This window comes from Ambystoma mexicanum, chromosome 3q, assembly GCF_040938575.1.
Source record: "Ambystoma mexicanum isolate Mex_15411 chromosome 3q, UKY_AmexF1_1, whole genome shotgun sequence".
In the NCBI taxonomy this organism is placed as follows: Eukaryota; Metazoa; Chordata; class Amphibia; order Caudata; family Ambystomatidae; genus Ambystoma; species Ambystoma mexicanum.
Window position 1 is genome coordinate 1,145,220,294 of NC_090926.1, and position 19,329 is coordinate 1,145,239,622.

General features: G+C 48.3%; 1 protein-coding gene across 4 annotated transcripts in view; it reads right to left on the reverse strand.

Annotated features, from left to right (window-relative positions):
- Nucleotides 1-19,329, reverse strand: part of LOC138447689 (serine/threonine-protein kinase N1-like) — a 1,645,716-nt gene that overhangs the window by 303,447 nt on the left and 1,322,940 nt on the right. For all 4 annotated transcript variants that reach the window (XM_069603962.1, XM_069603960.1, XM_069603961.1 and 1 more), the window contains one exon: nucleotides 9,225-9,316. In XM_069603962.1, the coding sequence (XP_069460063.1) occupies nucleotides 9,225-9,316 (92 nt within the window). The remainder of the gene's footprint in view (nucleotides 1-9,224; nucleotides 9,317-19,329) is intronic.

Consider the following 19,329-nt stretch of genomic DNA (forward strand, 5'->3'; position numbering starts at 1 on the left):
TGGAAATTGACTTCTCCGGCAACACTTCCGACAACTGAGCGAAATCAATAAAGCCACCAAGATGAAACAGCTGTGCGGCCCTCTCCAGCCCCTGATCCAACCACGATTGCGCCTCTCGAAACCCCCTGGTCCCTAGGTTGAGAGGAGGACCCCACAAGGAAGATAGGGGGGACGGCCACGAAGAAAGGAGAATATTGTCTCTGTTCGGCTTCCATAACGCTCAAAGAACTGACAGAATTGGATGAGATTTAGCCACCGCTGGCAAGGAACGAGAGGGGGCCCAGAGTAGAACCCTGACTTTATACGGATGAACCTGAACATCCTCAACATATGTCCAGTACGTCCTAAGGTCATCCCTAAGATGTTCCAGCATCACCCGCAGCTGAGCTGCTTTGTAATACAGTTTAAAGTCTGGTAGGCCAAACCCACCGAACGCCTTTGGAAGGGTCAAGGTATCATATTTCACTCTAGCCCTCTTACCACTCCAGATAAAGCAGAGGAGGCGAAAGCAAAGAGATTCAAAGAAAGAATCCGGAATAATACAGGGAAGAGACGAAAAGAGATAACGAAGCCGGGGAAGCACATTCATTTGCACCGAGACCATACGCCCGAACCATGAAAGCGTGAGAGGAGCCCATTTAACTAAGTCGTCAAAAATCCTGGCCTGCAGGGGGAGCATGTGCCACACTTAGATAGAATTGTGAACATTAGCCTGCCCAGATCCATACTAGACTATGAATGTTAGCAATGCTGCACTTGGTTAGAATTCTGACCGTTGGCCCACGCCAGACAGGATTGTGAATGTTAGCAATGCCCCAAGTATCACTGTGTACCCTTCTTTCCTGTTCCCCATACTGTTGCTTTTTATCCACATCCCCCCTCCTGTCGCTGTAAACCCAGCCCCACGTCTCTATGTGTCAGTGTGTCACTTTGTTCCCTGCCATCCTGTTTCATGTGCCTGAACTCGGGCGTCTTAAAAATAACCATCATATCAAATCACTACGCTTACTCTCTGCTATACACCATCATACAACTAGAACACAGCTATAACCCTGATTAATTCGGCCTAGCTGTTCACATACGAATACAACCCAATCAACACCTCACCACTCTAATAGAATGTGGCTTGCCGAGCACATTCCGGCCTTGTTGCTCATATATGCGTCCCTAAGGGCTAACGCAGCCAGAGCCCAGTCTGGGTGTCCGCTCGCCAGACTGCACACATCCAACTGATATCTTCAGCACCACATCCAACGCTAGGATGCAGCTACCATCCGGCTTTTACATCAGCTGCATACATCTGGTGCACCCAGGCACCTACCTACGTCTCTACCTCTCTCTACTGACCAGAACCACTGTTCCCGAGGGCGTTCAACCTACCAGCGCTTTGAGGTCATACCAATGATATATAGAGCGCTATACAAATGCCAAGTAACATAACATAAAATGTTGGGGGCATGTCCAAAGGTAATGATTTACTGGTCCGAAGTCCTCAGTTGGATCAGGGACGCAGTGGGAATATCCCGTGAGATGGAACCTCTCCATCTACTCTTCGGCGTCCCGGATGAGAAAAGTAACAAGTCACGGTTCTCACAACTTATTGAAGCTATGCTAAGGGCGGGGAGAGTGGCCCTGGCTCAAAAATGGAGGTGTGTTTCCATACGCTCCAAAAATGATTGGTTGATCAAACTGTGGGACATATTCAGGTATGAAAAACTATCAGCTATGGTGAATGACTGCCGGGAGTCATTTCTATTGAATGGGGGATTTTTTGAAAATATGTTTTTATTGACATTTTGTAGGTTATTATTGCAGACATTGCACCAAAAAACGAAATTACATTTATAGAAAGCGTACCCACCAATAACCCTTTTATCACCCCCCACCCCCCTAGCAGTTTAATCAAAGTAGAATCTTGATTGAACACTTCGGAACACAATGCACAGTCCCAGAGCACAGGTGATGGGCACATTTTGCACACTTGTCCTTGGGCCCAACCTATTAGGACCCCCTTGTGGGGGGGAGAAAGCATGTCCCAGTTAATGGGTGCCTTTGGAGTCCCCGACTTTACAGTTTCACAATGTCTAAAGGACAGAACCGGGTCCACCGTGAGGACTGGGCCCCTTATGCACTGCACTCGTATCTTTCAAAAAATGGAAGCCAGAGTTCTCCGATGTTGGTTTTAGATTCATCAAGAACGTGCGTAAGGAACTCCATGTCATAAATCGCTCGGACCTTGGTGACCCATTCCTTTTCCTGTGGCATGTTTGGGTTTTTCCATTTTTGGGCCAGGCAACACCTGGCCGCCACGAGCATGACCTGGAGCATGTGGCCCTGAGTGTCCTCCTGGTCGTCCCAACCTCAATCCCAAAGAGGAGTAACCAGGGGCAAAGGGGTCTGTCTATCCCATCAACTCCCCTGATCCAGGATAGGACCTCACCCCAATACATCTGTACCCTGGGGCATGACCACCACATATGTATGTAGTCTCCAGTGGAGTTTCGACATTTCCAGCAGTGTGGGTCATAGCCTGGGAGCATTCTGGATATTCTCTGGGGGGGATAGTGCCACCTATTTAGGACCCTTAATGCCTGGTGTCTGTATTGGAGGGACGTAGTTGAGCGATGGGCTCGGATACACATCTTGGTCCATCTCCTATCATCTATTGCCACGCCAAGGTCTCTTTCCCATTGCGTTCGTGCTGGGGGGGGGGGTCCTTTGGTATTGAAAACAAGAGGAGTCTGTACAACCGAGCTATCACCCCTTTGGAGCCCCGGGTGGAGATGATCATTTTCTCAAAATCTGCAAGGTCCCTCCTAAGAGTGTCCCCCCATGAGGGTTCCGAAAGAACTCCCTTAAGCTGAAGGTAGCGGAATGGCGACAGCCTACCCAGACCCATAGATGGCCGGCCCTAACTAGGCCCGCCTCGTACCAACTCTGGTATGCTGCCGGTTCTGCTATTTTGGCCAGGAATGGTGGCGCCCAGATGCAACTCAGCGGGGAGGGCCAGGTCGTGAGCCACCTGAAGTAGCTCCCCTCCTTCCAGATCGACCAGAGAACCCCCAACACTGGGTGTTTGTGTACCCTCCTGGGAATGCCTGTTCTTGGGACCCATAACTGCTCTTCGATCGTGACTGGGGCGAGAAGTCTATTGTCCAGGGCCACCCACTGCTTCTCCGTCCCAGGATTAAAATGGTCAACCAGAATCCTTAGCTGGGATGCCCTGTAGTATGCATCAAAATCGGGAAACCCCACCCCTCCAGCCTCCTTCGGTCTTGTCAAGACATCGTAGGAGATTCTGTGTTTCTTTCCCGCCCAGAGGAATCCAAGCAATACCTGCTTCATTGAGTCGAAAAAGGGCTTCGGCACTTGGGTGGGGAGCATCTGGAAGAGAAATAGGAACTTAGGGAGTATTACCATCTTAATCAGGTTGAGCCGTGCCATCCATGAAAACCCCGCTGCCGCCCACCTCTCAATATCTCTCTTGACAGCTGTCCATAGTGGGGTAAAATTGCACGCGAAGAGGTCGCCCGGAGTGGATGGGATTTGGATTCCCAGGTACCGGAACCCCTCCGTCTGCAGTTGGAAGGGGAGACTTTCTACATATTGTACCTCCGATTCTGGCAACTGACCCCCCACGAAAGCCACAGACTTGTCTAAGTTGACCTTGTACCCAGAGAGGTTACCATAGCGCGTCAGGGCCTGTAGTACATGAGGGATCGTCTGCGATGGCTTGGTAACGTACAGGAGGACGTCATCTGCGAACAGACTAATCTTGCAATGGGAGTCGCCCAACCGGACCCCTGTGATGGTTTCATTGTTGCGTACCGAAACTGCCCAGGGTTCCATAACTAGGGCGTATATCAGGGGGGATAGTGGGCATCCTTGTCTTGTACCTCGCCCCAGGGGGAAAGACTCTGACTTCGTCCCATTGGCCACCACCCTAGCTGTTGGGGAGGAGTACAGTGCCGCCATCCAGCCCATCCACCTCTGGCCCATCCCCACCACAGACAAGACCTCTCCCATGAATTCCCAGCTCACCCTATCGAAGGCCTTTCCTGCGTCTAGGGACAGGAGCAGAGCTCCCTCGTTCCGGATCTCCCTTGAGTACAGCACATGGAGAGTTTTACGCATGCTGTCCGAGGCTTGTCTATTAAGTATGAAACCCGCCTGGTCAGGGTGAACCAGTCGTGGAAGGCTCTTTTCTAGGCAAGATGCCAGAATTCTAGTGAATATCTTGGCGTCAAGATTTAAGAGGGAGATGGGTCTGTAGGAGCCACATTCCCTCAGGTCTCTTCCCGGCTTCGGGATAACCGTGATGAGGGCCTGGAGGAAGGAGGGTGGGAGCGTCTCCTCGTTTCGGATTTGGTTAAAGAGCTTGGCTAGGGGCTCCACCAGCGAAGGTGAGAACTGCTTGTAGAAATCGGCTGTGTAGCCATCTCCCCCCGGGGCCTTGCCCACCCTCAGCCTCTTGATGGCCGCCTCAACCTCGTCAACAGTTATGTCTGACTCTAGTTCCTGTAGTTCCGCCTCTGTCAAGCGGGGCGGGGGGTATTCCACCAAGTATGCCCGCATCTCCTCTGTTGATGTTCCCCCCTGTTTTGTATACAGTTCCTTATAGTAATCTGCGAAGGAGCCCACAACCTCTGCCTTGTTATTAAGCATGGAGCCCTCCCGGCCTCTGATGGGGCCAACCCTTCTCTCCAGACGACATCCCCTGGCTCTGCGAGCCAGCAGTGTTCCCACCCTGTCTCCCCTCTCGTAGTACCTCTGTCGTGTGTATCTCAGCTTCTTAACCACCTCTCCTATGAGAACCGTGTGTAGGGCCTGTCGTTTCTCGCTCATTTCCATTAAGATGGATTCCCTGTCCGCCCCCCCCTGGTTGAGCCTACCCCGCAAGATTCCAAGGTCCACCCATATCCTGGCTTCGATGAGCCCTCTTTCCCGTTTACGTCTGGCTCCCTCCGCTATGAGGAGGCCGCGAAAGGTGGCCTTTGCTGCCTCCCACACCGTCGGCATGTCTGTTTCCCCATTATCATTTGTTTCGAAGTATGCCGCCATTTCGCCTCTCAGGAAGTCCCTAAAGACTGGGTCTCTGAGAAGCACATCATTGCACCTCCAGTGGGTTGATCGAGGGGAGACGGGGAGAAACCAGCTCGCCACTAGGAGCTCGTGATCGGACCAGGTTATTGCCTCGACTCGTGGATCCGTGGCCACCCCGCCTCCCTCCTTAGAGGTCAGGAGCAGGTAAATTCTGGTGTATGTATAGTGTGGAGGGGAGAAAAATGTATAGCCTCCCGGTTCTGGGTGTGTCGCCCACCAAACATCCTCCCAATAGTGTTCCCTCAGGAGAGTCTGGAATGAGATATTGTCTTTAGATGTCGCCTTGGGTTCAACCCCTCGGGCCGTCCACCAGTCTAGTTTGGGGTCCATTACAAGATTGAAGTCGCCCCCAAGGATCATGGCCCCTTCCGCCCATTCATCGATTACCCCCATAATTTGGGTTAGGAACCTAATCTGGCCAGAGTTGGGTGCATAGAGGGTGGCCAGAGTGATGCGTTCGCCCTCATGAGTGCCCTTGACTGGCAGGAACCGCCCCCCAAAGCCCCTCTTGGTTTCAATATTGGAGAGATGGAACGTTTTATTCAGGAGGATCCCTACCCCCTCCTTCTTTGAGCTTCTGTGGGATGCCCAGTAATTGGATCCAATGTCCCTTCCCCTTAGGGGTGATTCCTTGCCCTGTCTATAGTGAGTTTCTTGGAGGAAGAGTACCATTAGTTGTTGTTTGCGAAACATGTTACTCGTCAGGGATCTCTTGTTCTGGGAGTTAAGGCCCTTGACATTAAGTGTGCCTATCTTGCCCTCAACCATTGTCATATGGGGAGGCCCCCTCTGTTTGTCCTGTGTCGCAGTGTTGCCCTGTAGTCTGTTTCCGCATTGTGAGCCCTAGTTTGATTCGGCTATTCCCCCCTCCCTTCCCCTGTGTTCCCCACCCACCCTCCCCCATCCAGTCCTCCCCTCCCAACCCCTCCCCCATTCCCTTTTCCCTTTCATTGTAAGGCATCCGTCCACACCCCCCAACTGGTGTCGGGGTTGGTCAACGAACCACCAAGGACTCTTACCCCAGCCCCGGGTATTTCTTATGTTAGGGATCCCCATCTCTTGTTTTTCCGTATATATCGACCCCAACCATTACCTCGGTGGGGGTGGTCAGCACAGGAGCCAAAGAACCCCCCGGCCCGCACACCCACCCCAAGGTTCAAACTCAGCCCCACACCGGGAAAACCACAACCAAACCATTAACATTGCATCAAACTGCTTCCCGCCCTTCAACCTGGCGGGTTAAAACTCGCGCCAACGTGGCGCCCGGCCTTGGCCTCATGAGGCCAGGCCCCAATTTCCAGCTCTGCCAAAGCTTAGAATACAGGAGCATCAGTAGGGATCCTCAACCCCCGAGAGAGTGGTATAGTCATGAGTTCGGGCGGTCCTCGGAGGCCGTTGATGGGTGTCTTGTTTTCTGGAATTTGCGAGTACCCTTGACCTTAAACTTGCCGCTGAGCTTTCCAGGACCGACCGGGCCCCTAGGGAGATCTTGGGTGCCACCCACTCTGCCTCCAGAGGGAGCGGGCATGTCGCCAAGTAGGTCATCTGTGGCCCTCTGGATGTCCTCCTCCGAGACCAGATGGTACTTCTCTCCCTGCCATTCAAACGATAGATAAAAGGGGTGGCCCCAGTGGTATCTGACCCCCTTCCCCTGTAGCCATCTTGTGAGGGTGCCACATTTCTTCCTCATTAGTAGGGTAAGGGCTGAGAGGTCCTGAAATATGGACACCCTAGAGTCCCCGTATTGGATGTTGCCTAGGTTCTTCGCCTTCTCTAGGATCTTGGCTTTGTCTTTGTAGTGATGCAATTGAGCCAGCACCGAGCGCGGGCCCCTGCCCCCTCCGCCCGCCCAGTGGACCCTATCGAATTTGATCTCGCCTCCAGCACTCTCACCCAGGGCAATCCTTATGATGTCCAGTACTTTGCCCTCCAGACCTTGTGTGGTCTCGCCCTCTGATTCCACCAGCCCAGAAATGCGTAGGTTGTTCCTCCTTTCTCTATTTTCCATGTCGTCCACTTTGAACCGAAGTTCCTCCTCCCGCCTTTGCATATCCTGGAATCTGACCTCCATTTGGGTCTCGAGAAGTGCTGTGGAGAGCTGGTTATTTTCGGCCCCCTCCATCCGGTCCTCGAGGGTGGTGAATTTGGCCCCCATGTCCGTTCTCATCCCGCGTATCTCCTCTAGGATTATCTGGATATTATTTTGTATAGCCCCCAGGTCGGGTGGAGGGGTAGAGGTGCCCCCTGCCGCCATTTCGCCCTCAGAAGCCACAAATTGGTATTTGGCGAGGTTCTCCCTCCAGCTCATGGGAAGAGCACTCCGGTGGGCTGTAGTTGGTGTGACCTATCCAATACACAATTTTGATCGTGGGAGGATGCAGTGTGTAGTTGACAACCCCGGAGGTGGGACGGGCAGGCACCTGGTGGACGAATGCCCCCCGATGACGATCCCGAGCGATGGGCGCAGCCAGGCCGAAGCGTTCGTGTGTGGAACGTGGCCCAGTCGAGAAAGTGGGGGACCGGTGTCGATGGGGTCCTCTGGTGTGCCTCCGGTGCCCTCTCCTCCCACAGTGTGCTCGCGGCGTCGTGTTCTGGTGGGGTGGTCGTGAGGGGAATAGTCCGATTGACCTCTCGCCAATAGTCTGCGGTCCCTTGTATTCCTCTGTGTATCAGCCTCTCTTTGTCGTAGGTCTCACCTCTCGGGGTCCCACCTTGACAGTCACTCTGGGTTCACTTCCCTTTTCTGAGCTCTCTTTGTCATCGGGGGGAGGGAGGGGGAGCCAAAGCCGGGGCGAGAGAGAGGGGGGTGGGGGGGCGCGCTCCCGTGTCGGCCCCCCGATCCGTTGGTGTATTGGGGGCTGGGGCCGCTGCAGTCCCACCTCAAGCCCCGCTTGTCCCAGAGGGGGAGAGTCAAGATTGGGGGGGGGCGCGCTCCCGCGTCGGCCTCCCGGGATTCACTGGTGCAGTAGGGGCTAGGGCCGCCACGGACACGCTTTGTGCCCCGTTCGTCTCCCAAGAGGGGGGGTCAAGGCTAGAAAAGAGGGGGGGGGCCGCGCACCCGCGTCGGCCTCCCGGGTTCGTGGGGGTGTCTGGGGTCGCTGTCCCACGTCGAGCCCCGGGCGTCCTCAGGTAAGGAGGTTGAAGCCGGGGGGGGGGGGGCGCGTTCCTGCATCGCCCCTCTGGGTCCGTGGGTGTGCCGGGGGCGATCTCACCTCTCGCGCGGGGCCGACGCGCTGCACTGCGGGTCCGGGCTTCAGGTTGTGTCCTCGCTCGGCCGCAGGTCCCGCGTCCAATCTCCGCCTCAGCCTCCGCACTCTCCGCGTCGCGTCTGGTCCCTCCTTCTCCGGGTCTGGCGTGGCCGGCGCGGCCTACGGCCGAGCTCCACTCCAGGGTGTGGGGGAGGGGCCGGCGAATCCCTCGGGCGGCCGAACTCGGCGAAGCCTTAACGGTCGAGGGTCGGAGTTGGACCCAGCTGGGGGCCGAGGGTTCCCACAATCTCGTGGGGGGTCTCGAGGAGGATGGGGCCCCCACACTTCTTTGCTGCCAGCAATTACCCGGGGCTGGGTACGGAGCTCTCAGCTCAGGTAGCCATGTTGCCTGCGCCCCCTGGTGGCCTCGAATGGGGGATTTTTATGCTGAAATGGGGCAGTGTCAAACCTACTCTCCGTCCCCCCTACACACTTCTTGTTACAGAGTTAACGAGCGTGCCCACAATGGCTAGGTTTTTGCTGTTTTCTTTGTTATTTTCTCATGTTATATAACTGGTCTTTTGTTCTAACTGGTAGTATGGTCAATACATTTAACTCAAGTGTTGAAGGAAAGTTGATGACTGATTGTGTCTTATTCCCGTGACCTGTATTTCCAAAAATTCAAATAAACATTAAAGTAAAAAAAAAAAAAAAAAGAAAAAGGCCTTGAGTAATGACATGTCTGTTGGCATGGTAAATCAAGCAACAACAAATGTTGAGACTCTACCAAGGTAGTGCGACCACCCTCCTTGCAAGCAACCACCTTGAGATCAAATGGTTCAAAAGGAGAAGGCATTTTGGAGGAACAACCAAGGAAATAAGCAGGAGTCAGTATAAGATTGGTGATCTGAAGCCAGATAGCAAAGCTCTTACCTCTCCACCTCGTCCCGAGCTACAATGTCACCCTTCTTCAATGCTTTGATAGCATAAAGGCCTCCTGTCCTCTTGTACTCAGACAACAACACCTGCAAAAAGGTAAATAGTGAAGAAATGTAAGTCACCTTTTACACATTAGGCAGGAGAAGGAAAGGTTGTCTGAGCTAGAAAATGAATATGCTACAAAAGAGTTGGCATGATATGTGTGGTCATTAACAGAACATTCAGTTACCAATACCAATGGTTCTCTCTTGCAGTTGCTATGCAATACCTATAATGTATACCTTCTTTTCCCCTTTTGTATTATTGCAATTTTCAGAAATAAAACCAGAGCATGTGAACTCAAAGATCTAAGGAGCTATCATAATGGGGACCATGTGCAGCTTTTAAGGAGCTTGCATGCCTAATTGGGTGTGCTCTTTAAGAGTGACTCTTAAGAAAATGGAACATGTGATCCAACAATACAAATAGTTTGCCTTACTAAATATAGAGCTATAACCTTTCAATAGCAACTGCATGCACACCATTTGTTAGTTAAGATATGCTAAACAAAAGTTGTTTATTAAATGGCTAACAATCTGTTAGTGCTTGTCAAGACGGTTTGTCAAGCAGAACCTGAACCCTCTATTAAGGATAATTTTGCTGATATTTTAGTGTTATTGGATCAGCATTTTCAATAGCATAGAATCAGTGATTACTACAAAGTTTTGTCCTTAAAGGTATGATTTCCAGAATACTGAAACGTATTTAGAGATCCCACATCATGTAGGTTACTGTATTCTAATAAATTGCATTAAACTACTATAATAAGAACAGCTCTAAACTGCAAGCCAGACCACATAATCATGTAGCCACATATGAAACATTCCTGTTAGACTTGACAGAGATACATTTCACAAATGTGCATTGCAACTATTGACTTTCACAGTATTCTCTTCTCTAGCACAATTGGAAATATACAGAACATTACTGAAACTTAAGAATTTATTATGAATTCATTATGGGGTTAACACATTCACCGGAAACCAAAAAACATTGATATAGCAAATACATGTCTTTCTTTCTATGCGGCATGTACAAGGATAAGAGATTGCTTAAACACCAAGCTCATCCACTAGCTGTGTCTGCTTTGCTACATTGTTTTTCAAAACAAATCTGATCTAGTTTTGCTTTAATGAGTGTGTGATCACTATCAGTATTGTCATTGCATTGCATGCAGCCAGGTGCAAGATCAGGCACAAACATCACTATCTGTTAGAAAAGGATTGGCTAGCAGGGAAACGGGGGTGGGGCATGGCCTATAAAAAGAAACAGTTTTAGGAGCCTGGAGGAGGTTCCCAAGATTGCACCAAAGAGTACCCAACACTAAACCACAAAGGAGCAAGGCCTGGAAGACACTGATGGCCCACAATATCTTCACCTGCTTTGGTAAGAAAAGCAAGCAGCTATAATGAGTAGGACAAGACTATTTCTAATCTTGGGGCATAATACTGGCAGTTTTCCGATTTTCCCAAATTCTGATTTTTAATTCTTGCTTTAATAATTTGGAGGCTAAACTAATTTACATGGCTGAACTGCCTTTGAAAAAAGCTGCAAAAAGCTTTCAGATGCCGTTACCCTGAGACAGCACACTGCTCATGGGGCTGAACATTTGCAAAAGTTTGCTAATGTTTCCAAATTTGAAATTTGAGGCACTTTCAATATTTTGGGGGCTGAAGAAACCCATGTTTTTTAACGTGCATTTTTCTTTTCCATGGGAGGGCTGCATAGTGTGCTTCCATACCTGTTGGCTTAATGCATTGTTGTTGTGTTGTCAGTCTGACTTTGTAGTGGCAACAACTGAACAGAGGGTAGCAACGCTTTCAGGTCAATATGTACTGCTGTGAGATCCAACATATTTATATGATATGCTTTCTCTTAATAATAATAACAATAATTATTATTATTATATGTACTGCTGTGAGATCCAACATATTTATATGATATGCTTTCTCTTAATAATAACAATTATTATTATTATATGTACTGCTGTGAGATCCAACATATTTATATGATATGCTTTCTCTTTATAAGATCAGATTCCCTGTGGCGTCAGTTGGTGTAGGTGAGTGCTCAAGGTCTCCAAGGAATCTGTCACAATAGATGAATCATTAAGGTGTTTTAAACTGCACTACTCAAGTATGTCCTCATCATTGCACCAACAAGAAATAGTAGCCTTTGCTATCAGAAGTTCCTCCCAATAACATGCTTCTCAGACCATTGATCATACACACATGCTTGGAGAGGTGGTCTCTGCAACCACGCCTGTGGCAAAGTGAAGAGGCTGGAGTACATCACCGAAGGAGGCTAAGAGGTGTTTTGGACACCTTTAGCACTAACACTTCTGTCTGATAGTCCGCAGACTCTCCTCAGGTCAGGTTCATGACCCAGTGACGGGGGAACAAGGACTCTCTCGACCTAGGGTAGAAGACCCACCAGGGTTTTCACGAGAGGCAGCTCTGCCCAAGGTGTTGAGGGTCATGCTTGTCGAAAGTGGTAGAACTGTTCATCACACAATACATGGCAAACCTGATTGCATTTTTATTTTATTTTACATTTTTTACAACGCCCAGACCCATGGCTATCACAGCATTAAAACGGCATAATGGCGAGAAAAACAGGTACAGTAAAGATGGATACAAGGATAACCTTTATTCATGCATGTCGAACAACCATGTTATGGTTCATTTTTTTTAAAAGCAGTGAAAGATGGCTCTTTGCGGATGTGAGCAGGTAGTGCGTTCCAGAGGGTAGGCGCAGTGAACAGAAGCTGACTCCTCCAGCTCCTTTTCTCTTAAAGCATGGGGTAAACACTGAGATACTGGAAATGCAATTAGATTCCGGCCAGAATTATTTTTGTTACATTGTAGGACTACCAGTGCCAGAAGGTCATGAAGCAGCTGAAAGTCACTGTATTCTGCAGGATAAAGCTGCCAGCATGACAAATGATTCAAGAAAGAATGAACTGGTCAAATGGCACGCCCAAACAACAAAAGGGGACTCGTCACATGTCTGAAACAACTGTGCAGCAACTAAGCCCTGCATCAGAGAGGCGGATTCAATCGCTACATGTGAATAGGTGAAGGGCCTAAAAGAGGGTTTAAAAACTGCCAGGCATTGACCTCCCACACCGGACAGAAGTGTGAGCCCAGATTAGCAGGGTAACCAATTGAAGAGGGAGGAAAAGGAGGCCAGGGGTATTGCAACCCCTCAAGGAGCTTGTTGCAAGTGAGGTGTTGGTAGTGAGAGAGAGGTACCTCGGTGGTAGAGTGAGGAAGTGAATGAGAATGTTTGATAGACCATGCAAGAGGAAATAGGTATAGAGTAGAAAGCTGATTAAGTGAGGGCAAGAGGTGTGACTGAGGGAGTGTACATAGAGAAGAGAGCCCCAAGACAGTTGTCGTACCGGGGAAAAGACCCTATGACAAACTGGCTGGGTCACAAAAGCTAAGAGGAAGTTAAAGAATTATTGATACTCTAGCAATTTACAGATTCACTACCACCATATTTACAAAAATATCTGCCAACTCCATGAACCAATGCTTGAGGAGGCCATCCAAAGCATGAATGTCCAACAGCAAGCCATCATCACTAAAGAAACGTTGGGACGACAGAGATCAAGGATAAAGCCAATGGAGATCAGAGTAATGACTCCCAGTCTACAAGAAGAACCTCAAGACCAAGAGCCAAACCCAGAGATGAAACCTGCCAATGAAGAATGCATGCCCCTGGACTAGATGGAATTCTATGCAGCCCACTAATATTCTCACCATTAATTAGTATGTATCCATCTACTACCAGCTTGTCGGCCTGCGTCCTCATCCTCCTAAACATTGTAATCCAGCCTAAAATGGCTCCACAATTACCCAACATGCCCTCCCCAACCATGCACTGCAATGAGGCATCAGACATAAACAACCCTCAGTTGCAACCTATCAGTCTCCCTCGTACTACCACAGATAGGAACCTAGGAGTTGGAGGTAGACTAGCCAGAATTTAGGAGCCGCTCACCCGCTCACTGCCCACTATACAGAATTCCAAAGAGCAGCCGCTTCGATTTAGTTCCTCCACTGAAACTTCTAATCCTCCCTACAACCTCACCCCTAGATCCCCTTTCAACCTCCCCAGTCAGGACACTCCCAAATTAACACAGGTTAAACGTCATAAGACCACTACTAAAAACATAGCCAGCCCTAAAATCAAGGGAGCCCTGATCAACGCCAGATTGTTAGTAGCCCATGCCACAGAAATCGCAGACCTGATCCTTAAAGAGGATCTTGATTTCCTCGCTATTACTGAGACTTGGCTACACCCTGCAGCAGGCCCCATGCTCATGCTAGCAGTCCCAGATAAATATTCTATCCGGAGGCAAGATCGCCCCAACTCCAGAGGAGGGGGTGTCGCCATTATACACAAAATGCAGTCTGACCATGAGATTAGCAACTTCCACCAACGTCCTTTCATGTGAAACACTATCAAAGTACCACTTACCAATACCCAAACCCTCAATATCCATCTGATTTACCGCCCGCCAGGCCCCATCAGCACCTTTGACGAAGACCTCAATGCCATTCTATCCAGCAACCTCAAAAGCTCTTCACAAGTTCTCACCCTGGGGGACTTTAACATGGGCTACAATGACCCGGCAGACCAACCAGCCAGCACTATAGTTAATACTCTTACTGAACTAAGCTTTGCACAAAGAAGTATGGCACCCACTCATTCGAAAGGATTGGGTAGCTGACCATAACTGCCTAGCGAACATCACAAATATCTCACCACTACTTTGGACCGACCACCACCTGGTATCATTCTTGTTGTCCACTGACAGACCCCCACCTCCGCCCATCATTACGGCCCCTCCTACTCCCACCAGAAACAAGAAAAACATTACATTAGAAAGACTCATCCCGAATCTCCGCCCCACACTTAACACACTCCCCGATAACCTGGACCCAGAGATCCTGGTCGAAGAATACAACAAGGTCATGGCTACCGCGTTGGACCTCATCGCCCCGCTTAAACTCAGACCTAGTAAACCAAAAACGCACCTTAACAAATGGTACACACCATTCCTTAAAAACCTAAGGCAGCAAAAAAGAAACTGCGAGGCTTCCTATAAAAAATCCCCCTCAGCTGCAAACAAAGTCAAACTTTCCAAACTAGCCACATTTTATAAAAAAGAAATCTACCTGGCTAAACAAACCTCCTTTGACTCTCGCACATCACAGGCTAAACCTAATATGAAGGAACTCTTCACTATTTTTAAAGAAGTTGAAACCCCAATACTACCCTTTCGATACTTGCACCAAAAATAAAAACTGGTGCTCAGAAATTCAAAATGCCCTAGCAAATAAGATCGTGACCCTTCAAAGCAAAATCTCTAGCAAAAAAAGCTGCCCTAAAAGATACTCTCCCATCCAAAACCCCGGACAAGGCCACGACCACAGATCTCATCCGTTTCAAGTTCTCTAAAGTCAATACTCTTGACGTAGAAAAAATTATCTTGTCTTCGAAACCATCTAATTGCCAGAGAGATCTGTGCCCAGCACAGCTCATCAAAGATGCGGCCCGCGACCTCTCCCCCTTCATTACTAAACTGATCAATGCCTCTTTCACCACTGGCTCCATCCCCACCAATCTAAAACAATCCTGGGTACTGCCATTACTAAAAAAAAACTACTCTTGACCCAGCCATACCCACAAATTACCGACCCATAACAACTGTTCCCTTCATTCTAAAAATCTTAGACAAGGTCGCCTATGTTTCACATACAGAAGCACCTGGAAGGACACCACCACTTAGGACCCAGACAATCAGGGTTCCGTCCTCAACACGGGACTGAAACTGCACTCATTGACCTGAAAGCTCAGATTGAAACACTTAGGGACAGGGGCACATTGCCTTGCTCCTCCTCCTTGACCTATCTGCAGGTCTCGATTTGGTCGACCATTCTGCCCTATGCTCACACCTCCACACAGCAGCGCACTTCTCTACCGAGGCCATCACCTGGATCACCTCATTCCTCAACGGAAGAACTATGAGGGTCTTCTCTCCTATGGATGCAGCAGACCCTATACCCATCACTTGTGGTGTCCCACACGGCTCCTGCGTCTCCTCTACTTTATACAACATATTTACCAAGCCCCTTTTCGATGATTTGGATCATCTCTGTATCACCTACACTAATTACGCAGATGATACCCAGATCCTCCTTCCGCTTTCTGGAGATTATGGAAAGGATTTGGCCTTGCTAAATAGGGTGTATATCATCATTCAGACATGGATGGCCACTCACGGACTATGCTTGAATGATGAGAAAACGGAGCTTATCGTCCAGGGTACCACGTCCAGTTTGAAGAAACTAAGCCCAGCATACAACTCCATCATGATAGATGGGAACAACATCAAAGTTGGACAGGAGGTCAAAACATTGGGATTCTACCTGGATTCCAACTTTTCCTTCAAAAGACAACTGAGCTCCCTGGCATCTTCATCTGCATACACATGCAAATTAATCTGTGCAGCCAAACCATTTCTGTCAGATACTAGCTGCCTCACACTCGCCAGAGCCCTTATACTCTCCCGCCTTGACTATTTTAACGCCCTTTACCTGGGAACCTCCAAGGCTACCACCAGCAAGCTACAAACCCTCCAGAACAACGCCCTGAGAGCAGCCCTAGGCATCCCCAGAAGAGAGCACATCTCAGGATTCAGTCAACAGAACTGGCTCTCCACCAGAGATAAAATTCTCCTAAAAATGGCATCACTTACCTACAAATCTCTTAAAAATACCGCTCCCATCTATCTGATTAACAGATTCCATAGACAAGCCTCCTCGAGACCCCTCAGAACTGCATATAAAGACTGCCTCACTGTCCCAAACTTTAAACTTGCCACCATAGGTGGTAACAGCTTCCCGGTTAAAGCAGCCAAAGTGTGGAACTCCTTGCCTCCCAACCTTACAGTAGACATGCCCCACCTGAATTTCCGTTCCAAGGTAGTTTCATGGCTAAAATCGAAGGACCACCAAGATAGCTAAGTGCCAAGGCTATCCCCTGTGCTATCCGCACACACTAACCACGTGTGCCTACTTCGCACTCTTGTATATACTGCCTGTCTACCCCACTGCTTGTATATATCCTCATTGTCTTTATGTCCATTTTACATGTTGTAACTAAGCTTCGATATTCTTGTAAATGCTGCGCCCTGATACCCGCGGGTACATCTGTGCATTATAAATAATAAAACAAGCACACTAAAGAAACGTTGGGAGGACAGAGATCAATGAAGGATAAAGCCAATGGAGATCAGCGTAATGACTCCCAGTCTACAAGAAGAATCTCAAGACCAAGAACCAAACCCAGAGATGAAACCTGCCAATGAAGAATGCATGCCTCTGGTCTTCTCAGAGAAAGAAGCAACCCCAGACTCTGTCATAAGCCACATATACGAATGGAGAGACTGATTGGAAATGCCATGTACCCGTCACCATCCAAGGAAGTCCAGTCAAAGCGTTACTAGATTTGGAAAACAAACATACTGCCATCAGGGCTGTCTCAGTGACACTGGGAGAGCTCAATCAAGGACACCAACACCAAAAAACTAAAAGCCAACCCAATCTGTTAAGACAGATTCTCTTTTTGCACCTTTCCCTCCATAGATTATTATCGGACACCCTTACTTTTTGCTCGTTTTGATCACTGTTCTGACATCTTGGAGGCAAATAAAGCCTTTGTTTTACTTCCCTTACCAGTTTTGACCATTTTTATGGGGAAACGGACTAGTCACTAAGACTAGCCTGTCCGCACTTAGAGACTATTGGCCTCATTACGACCCTGGTGGTAGGGGGTTAACGGCGCCGGTAGAGCTGCCGGCGCCGTTAACCCCCCTATGCCTTATTACGAGGTCTGCTTGCGTGACCCGCTAAGGACGTCTGGTAAAACTAGGCGTCCTTACCGGGTCCCGCGAGCAGACCAGGATGCTAACAACGGGCCCGTCATTAACGGGCCCGTTGTTAGCATCCTCCCCATTCCCATTGAGCCCTATGGGGGCAGGGATGGGGATGGGGATGTACCGGGTCCGGGTTCCTTGAATGGGGAAATACCAGGCCCTCCAAGGTCGAAATGGCCCGGTATTTTCCCATTCAGGGAACCCAGACCCGGTATGGGGGTAGCCATGTCGCTAAAAGCTGCATGGCTACCTCCATAGTCGTATTGAGGCCCTATGCCTTTGTATGCATTCTTGTATTGTTACAATTGCTCACATCAGCGTACAGGGAAGTGCAGATAGGATTCTTTGTATCCTTATATCGTTTTACATAATGTTTTTTTGGTTGATTTGACAATTTGCCTAAGACAAACTGATGGCAGCAGTGATATTTTTACTGTTTGTGTTATTATACTAGTGCACTTTTAGATTTACTGCAAATGACTACTAAAGGTGGATAGCCCCCTAAAATGGCTGTGCTATGAGGTTTTTCACTTGGTCTTTGGCCTTCCTATATCAATAAATGCCTTCTAAAGAAACCCCTGTCTAGGGAAAGCTGTAGGGGTCTGCGCATGTGTATATGTATATGTATATTGGCGACCACACTTTGTTTTCCCTGGAATCCACCTCCCAGGTTGCCAGGGAAAGGTAATTTCTTTTGAATCCTGATCCTGGGGGTGGATATGCAAGGGAGGATCACCTAGGTAGAGGAGATTTGGGGGATGGAAGGAGGATATTCTCAGGTGAGACAAAGTATTCCCTGTTTCCATTCCACAATGAACCTTCAGTCTCTGAAGCTTTTATAGGGTACTGTCAAAATCCCTCAATTTCTTCCTTTCAAACCAACCTCAACTAAATCTGCAGTATCGAGGGACCGGGAAGAGAACAGCGACAAATGCACCTAATTATATGGGCAGAATAGCCCCATTTTGACCTCCTCAAGAAATGATCAGAATACATTCTAAAATTAAAGGGTATGAGGAACTTCTTAGGGGATACCAACATGTGGGCCTCTGCGCCCTACAGTCTCTTGTTGTACAAAACAAGTGTTGCATGTATATGAAATTTAAAACAGAGAAATAAGTCCATCCACTCTGTTTAGTATAAGTAGTACATAGTTGCTTCATATTTCTCATGCGCCACAAAAAGTAAAGATTTCACACAGTTATTTGTCTGAGGCCCAACTCAAAAGGATTTATTGAGTGCAAATTAGTATTTCATAAAATGGGCCTTTGCGATAACACGCGTTTCGGCGAACATATCGCCTTTCTGAAATCAGGGCTATTATCAACAGTAATAAATGATTCAATTCTACTTGTTTTAACAAAAGACAAAAAATGATGCAGCATAATATGATTGAACATAACCAACACAACGCAAAGCATTGAAAGTAATCAAATGAACCAAAACACCAACAAAAGGCACAATCAATAAATTGTAGTATTATGCATCATCATAGATTCCCCATTGCACAAAGATTAAGTATAGTCAACATATGCAATTATAATCATAATATTTATGATTCATAACGATCATGTGGTTACATATAATACATAAATAATTCGACCAGACACAAAGGATGGGGAAAGGTAGGGATGGTTTGGGATTGATTCCAGAAAGAATGCAGACAGAAATGAGGGAGAAATGGGAAGAAATAAACCACATCGTGTAAGCATAGGTAATGGATGCTTGTATATTCGAGACACGTACAAGTACACCTTTCCTAGGTGGATAACCACCTCTTACCTATATTCTGTATTTAGTTTCAAATTGCTTGAATGAAGGTTAGTCATGGATTAAATCCCTCCCGATAAGTAAAAGGAACTTGATCAGTTTTTAAAGTTTCCTGGTGCAGCATTTTGCAAAGTAATGCACCAGGAACACCGCAGTGTTTGTGTCATCTGCTCATTAAAAAAAATACATGTATATATTCCCTGCTCAAATCAGGCGCATATTTAAGCTTGTCTCCGTTTACTAGAAGTATATTAGCATGTATATTTTGCCTATTCTGGTCATAAGAATCGCCTGGCGCTTATCAGTTTTAGCATGAAAAAGCTTGCTTGGGAGTGCAGT